This window comes from Anneissia japonica, unplaced genomic scaffold, assembly GCF_011630105.1.
Source record: "Anneissia japonica isolate Jap-2015-1 unplaced genomic scaffold, ASM1163010v1 scaffold426_len1935630_cov189, whole genome shotgun sequence".
NCBI classification, from domain to species: domain Eukaryota; kingdom Metazoa; phylum Echinodermata; class Crinoidea; order Comatulida; family Comatulidae; genus Anneissia; species Anneissia japonica.
In genome coordinates, this window is record NW_022713172.1 from 226556 (window position 1) to 233281 (window position 6726).

Sequence of the window (6726 nt, forward strand, 5' to 3'; positions counted from 1 at the left end):
GAACTGTATTGTTGCTATGGAGTTTCTTTGATTCCTGCTGTGATTTTTCTTTAATTTTTTTCAGTAATTTTAAAACCTTTTTTCTCAGAACTATATAGGCCAGTCCCCAGAGAATATTTATAATTCCAACTAGCTTAACTTTACTTATAATTGTCTGATTGAGATCAATGAGCCATCATTATAAAGTTAATGATATGCACTATTCATTTACATTAAAAAACATTTTGATAGAGTACGAGTTTACAGCCCTTTTGTGGTCTTTTCGTCACAATTGTCTGATATAACTTGAAACCTCAGTGTGAATACTTTGTATTGTAGAAATGCCACCACAAATAAAAAAAAAGGGAAAAAAAAGATAAACATTTGCATTCCAGATTTTGTGGCTCAAGAGCCATAAAAACATCTGTCAAACATCCATGGTTAAAGGCATTCCATTTTCAACTGGAAACCATCCCAGTATCCCAGGGTTTCTGGGATGTGGTTATGGCAAACGACATGTCTAAAATGAAGTATGACAACTAACATATGTCCTGAATAAATAACTTGAAATAAACTGTTTTATTCAAACAAATGTTTCTCAAAAGAGTATAAGAATAAATGTAATTGGATATTTTTGTTTATTATGCAGTCATAATATAATAATGAAAAAGCAAAAAAAATATTAATTACATGTTATTAGTCGCACACTTAAGGTGGCGTCTCCACCTTACCAATCAATACAAGGTATTACAGCTGCAGGCTTATCATATAGATTAGGCCGCATAAAAAATATTAGTTTACCACCCTATCAAAGAATAAAAAATGATGAGGGAGGGAGGTTTTTTTTTTTGCTAACCCCGTCCCCCATTTTACCGATGTTCGCAAGTAAATCAATGGTTAAGGACAAATATATAAAAAGTCATAAGCATGGAATCAAATTTGTATTAAAAAATATGTTTTTGTTGTACCAGTAAAAATATTTGAAAGAAATCATAAGCTGTTCAACAAATTTCCCCAAAAGTTATGAAGGATGGGGTGATAAACTAATAATTTTATGGGGCCTTATAGAAGAAACATTTTTTCTTGTGTTAATAAAACAAAAATAATAATAAAGGTCAGATATTTTATAATGTTTCTCATGTTTTTATATTATATTGTATTTATGCTCACTGTTATTGAAGTTCATGCTGTTGGGTGAAAAAAATATATAAATGATTTAATAAAATAAATATGGAATGTTAGATTACTAAGGTCAAAGATCAAAATAAGCATTTTCAGTATTCTCCAACAAAATTTTAGTTAAAGTAAATAGAAGCATTTTCAGGCATTTAAGACCATAATTAAGTCCCTACCATTTTAGAGGAAGTAAACTGTAAGTAAATTTACAAAGAATTTGATAGATATTTTAAGGTAATTAAGTCAGATTGACCATAGCACAAAATTCTTAATTAGTGCCTATAGATTAGAGCATATATATCTGATATACAGATATGTATAATTATGCTGGTTATCTAGGGTCAAAGTTCAGAAATGTCATTTCCGATCACTTTCGGACAAAAATCAAATATATTATACATATACAGTATTTCCCACAAAACTGAATAACGGTTATGAAGATATGCTACAATGTACCTAGAGTCAAAAGGTCAGAAATGTTATTTCGTGTCACTTTTAGACAAAACGTTGCATTTGTACAAATATCAACATGCATATTCTGAAACAATTTGAGAATATTGAGATAGGATATGCTACAGCGTACCTAGGGTTAAAGATCAGAAGCATCATTTCCTGTCACTTTTTGTCAAAAGTACATTAGTGCAAATATAAACATGCATGTTCTGAACAATGTGAGGCCAAAATTAAGTCTCAATGATTAACGGTTATAGAGATAGGGATATACTGTAAGTTTTGTAGGTCAAACTTTATAAATGTCATTTCCGGTCATTTTTGGACAAAACATTGTATTAATGCAAATAGAAATATGTATGTTTCAAACAATTTGACACCAAAATTGAGTTTCTAAGTTTATCCGTTACCAAACTCTTGGCAAACAACTTTTGTTTTAATCTACACATATCAAAGGTATTTTGTGCCAAGTTTCATGCTTTGGTAATTAAGTGCACAGCTTGTGACTTAGCTACTAAAATGCGCAACTTGATACTTTAGCTGCTCTACTATAGCAGTTAATTAGGGTCTTTCAATATTTTAAGGATTTAAGTGCTTACGAATATTTTTACATTTGCAGTTGACATGTTATGACATTTGAGGTAAAATTGGAAATGTTTACATTTGTAGGTGAAATTTTACTACATTTGGGGTTAAACAGATTTTGACATTTGTGGGCGATTTTTTTACAATTGTGGTTATTTTTACATTTGTGGTTGACAATATGACATTTGCGGTTATTTTGACATCTGCGGGCGAATGTTTTGACATTTGTGGTTATTTTTACATTTGTGGTAGATTTTTACATTTGTGGGCTCTACAGACCCTAACAGGAGTAAATAGACTGATGTAAAAAATGCCATATATATATTTTTTCTTGCTTTTTTTTTTTTACAGTTTTTAACTGTTGCCGTTGTTGATATTGCTATTATTATTTGTATGATTGTAATCTTCAATTTACAATAATCTAGGACCGCCATGCTAAAACTAATTCCATGCCAGAGGTGGATGTATCCAGTGACTACGATATCCAGTATGGATTTGAAGAAGGAGGTAGAACAACAATCGGATTTAAACGTACACTGAATACATGTGATGACGATGACTATGTTATTAATGTAAGTTAACACATGGGAAATTTAATAGAGTTAAACACTATATTAGGTTGTTCGAGAATAGTTTTTTCAATGTAAAGCATTATTCTAAAATAATTTGGTTAATAGACCCCAGTGGCGGATCCAGGATTTTAAAGAGGGGGGTTCAAAAAGTTTCCAAAAAACCCCAAAATAAAAAGGGGGTGGGGGTCCTCCCCCGGGAAAATTTTGATTCCTAGATGGCCGAAAATGAGCTTTCCTGACTTTTGAGGACTCAGCTTTTAATGACCTTTAATTTCTTAAAAAATTCAAGGTTTTCCTCCTCTTGAAAAAAGGTCAGGTAATTTTATCTCATTCTTTAGGCCTATCATAGAGGAAAAAAAATCAAAGACAGGCAATATATTGTTATATTCCAACAACATTAGTAGTTAGATATGTAGTCTTTCTTCCATGGATCGATAAACTGATAGGCCTAAATAACTCACTTTCGTACATAAATTATTACGACGGCCAACAGTATGTATAATTTATTTAATTGAAAACTAGTTGGGATAAGCCTAGTTTGATCTTTCAACCATGCCTAGGTAGGTTAGCATGCTTTTTGTAAGCCAGGACCCTTTGTTACGTTTCTTCACAAAGGGGGGTTCTTGAAACATTCACTCTAGTTCTAGTAATTTTGCATTGACTTTATGTTCTTTTCCTCATCTTTTGTGTAAGCAGTACAACATATAATAAAGGTTTATACGTTGCTCTTCTAAAACATTAGAGATATCAAAATGAAACTTTTACAATTAAATTGTAAGTTATATACAGTAGGCCTAAGTTGGATACGCACTATCAGTATGAAACTTGTTTGGATCAACAGTCGATTACCTTTCCGTGATTCAATGCCTACAATTATATAGTTTACATTTTTACTTCTCTATATATTATTATAAAATTGTAAATGTTTTAAAATAAAATAATATATGTGTATTCTTTATAATGTCTACACAGAGTGACACGGCAAGAGTTATTTGGGCAGTGAATGAAATGGATCCAGAAGACACAGACAATTTGATATACCACGGCCCGTCCCGCGGGGTTCGCTCCGTCGTGCTACTCAACGCTCCGGAAAAGTCAATCACTTTACCAGAAGATGTCGCTTCATTTGAATTATTCATGCCAAACGTAATGTATCGAAACCTATGTATTTTTTTTTTTAATTTTGTTAATCCTAATACCTCTAAGACACATGCAAGATACTTTTCATAGTCCTAGAATTGATGAGTAGTATTAATCTTTTATAAAGGCATACAATCTCATCTAAATTTAGACCAAACGTGTTAATAAACACACACACACATCATATCTTAAACACCCGCACATACACAGCACAAACAATTTTCTAATATTCAAATAAACATGTAGATTGAAAACTAAATAAGCTATCACATTCAGTAAATGACAGATTGACGAAAATAGTTTTCAACGGTTAGCAGACGTTTTAAGGTCCTTTTTCAGCAAGAGATCTAAGGGCACACTGCTAAGACTACATGAACGGTATTAAAGCTATATGCACAGTTTATAGTTTCACAAATCGTAAGATTAGTTTTACACGATGGTCTCCACAAAACAGGGCCGTCAGAAGCGCACCCGTCGCACCGTCTATGGCCGGACCACTTTTTCTCAATTCCATTACATTCTGAAATAAATATGTAATGATAATTATGAATTACAGTATATGAATGTACGCATCACATTCATTTTTTCAATCATGGTACGATGGACCTGAGATAGAGAGTACAGTATCTAGCCCACTTCCACTAACTTTTAATCTTGTATCTGTTCCTGCATGGGGTTGGAATGGAGGTAGTTGCTTTGAAGCACATTTCCAAAATTTACAGGTATGAATTTATACACCAACTTGAGGGGGCGGGGGGATTGCCAGATGAGATTTTTGGGTATCCACAATTTATACTTTTAGACCACAATATTAGCGAATGGCAACTGGAACTTTATTGGATTTAAAGATTAGTTTAGTCTCACGACCTCATCGTGGCGTCGGACGAAAGATGGTGGGGATGTCCAGGTTTGTAAAGGGGTGTGGTGCTCAACAAAATTAACCATTACAGTGCGATGAAAAGCAAGGACAAATAGATTAAATCCAAACATTGTTATTGATATATACATTACTACGAGAACAACCAACTTTTTATTCAGGGGTTTCTAGCAGTGGCGGCTCTAGGATATATTTTCTGGGGTAGGGGGGCTAAGTTGTCCGACAGGGGGACTTGAGTTGTAGGCTCGAGCTGGGGGAAGAGGCTGAGAGGGGGTTCCCCTTCCAAATGAGATTTTCTTTTAAGAAGGAACCTCTGGATGGCCGGAAATGGCACTCTCAGACTGTGACAGACCTGTGTTGGCTTGATGTGGGCCTATTTGTATATTTTTTATGATCTGACTGCCCAACGAGCTCTGTCCGGCGGGGGGCTTAACCTGTCCGGTGGGGGTCTTAAGCCCCCTGTCCCCCGCTGGTGCCGCCACTGATCTCCATGGAAGTATACGTGCATGGTCTGTCTGCATGAATATACCGAAGGTTGACTAAAATTAATGTGTAATCGGTATAAGGCCTGCCAGAAGTAAACACAGCACTCAACTTATTATTTTTTTTTACAATTCTAGTGATAGTATATAACTTCTAAAGCGTGATCAATAACGTATTAATGTTACAGGCTGAACTTTGCAAGAAAATTTAATTAAAATTGCACAAGTAGTAGGCCTATGTAACATAACATGTAGGCTGCAGGTCCATTTGTGTGGCAAATAGTATCCTGTGTTTTACTTATTGCATATTTTATATATTTTTCATAGCTGAATACCCTCCATATCGTGTAAATACAATTACAGTATGTTATAATCATTTTTGGTTTATGCATTATATAAGTATTCATGTTTCTTGCTCTTCTGGAGGAATAAGCAACTCAATTTATCTACTTATGGCAATGATAAAAAATTAAATTTTTAACAATATTATTTTCTACAGCTTTACCAGCTGATATTTCATAGCATCCAGAGGTGCCATATTTCTAACATACACTTTCATCCATGCTAACATTAGGCCTATATATTGTGGCTGCCCCTTGAGGGGAAGGGAAAGCGGCTCTATGTTGCCAGTATCTATTTCCGGACATTCATAGGTGCCAAACAAGTTGTTTACCAACCGTGGTGGGGCTATAGATTTGATATGATAATTGTGACCCAAGACCACAACAGGGCTGTAAACTCGCATCACCAGGTTTCGAAAAAAAAGGGGCCAAAATAGACAGTATAACAAGAAATTTGAGCAAAATGTGATTATATCATAAATATAAAGTATTAAATTTAATCTTACAATTTTTGAAGTTTGGGTTCAATATTTCAACTCTAAACCTTAAAATTTAGTAATTTTATGAAAGGCCATTCTACGAGAAACGTATATAAATTCACCAACTTGCAAACTGCATTACTTCGCTTCCAAACAACTTATTCACCTACACAAAATTCAGGCCCTAAAGTATGTTGCGAAAGTATTTGTAGTGCATCGTCCCCTGGTACAAAGCGTAGGCCTACGTAAATGTATACCTAAATGAAGGAAATATCCTTGAATTTATTTAAAGAATACTAAACTGTTTCATGAGCTGTTGGAAAAGATTTGGAAAGCCCTCTGGCAGTACATGTTAAGAAACTAGTTGTGGTTATTGAAATTTTTAGAAAAATATTGACGCCATCTGCACTATTTTCAGAGATGTGAAACTAAAACGTATTGATAAAGTATATTTACACAACGACATTCAAATCATGTACAAAATAGTTCAACAGCTTTAAAGAACCAAACAATAACGTGTGGGTCGACAATAGAATTGCTTTAGAAATATATCTTCTAGAGCATAATATGCTACCATATTATGGTTGACTATCTTTAATACTAAATGAAGAAAATAACCTTGAAGTAATTCAAAAGATACGAAGC

General features: G+C 33.9%; 1 protein-coding gene across 1 annotated transcript in view; it reads left to right on the top strand.

The window, feature by feature from the left end:
• The window catches only part of LOC117108387 (DBH-like monooxygenase protein 1 homolog), a 61000-nt gene that overhangs the window by 27209 nt on the left and 27065 nt on the right, over window positions 1–6726 (top strand). Inside the window, exons 2-3 of the mRNA XM_033250387.1 lie at window positions 2616–2762; window positions 3735–3908. Of these exons, the coding sequence (XP_033106278.1) occupies window positions 2616–2762; window positions 3735–3908 (321 nt within the window). The remainder of the gene's footprint in view (window positions 1–2615; window positions 2763–3734; window positions 3909–6726) is intronic.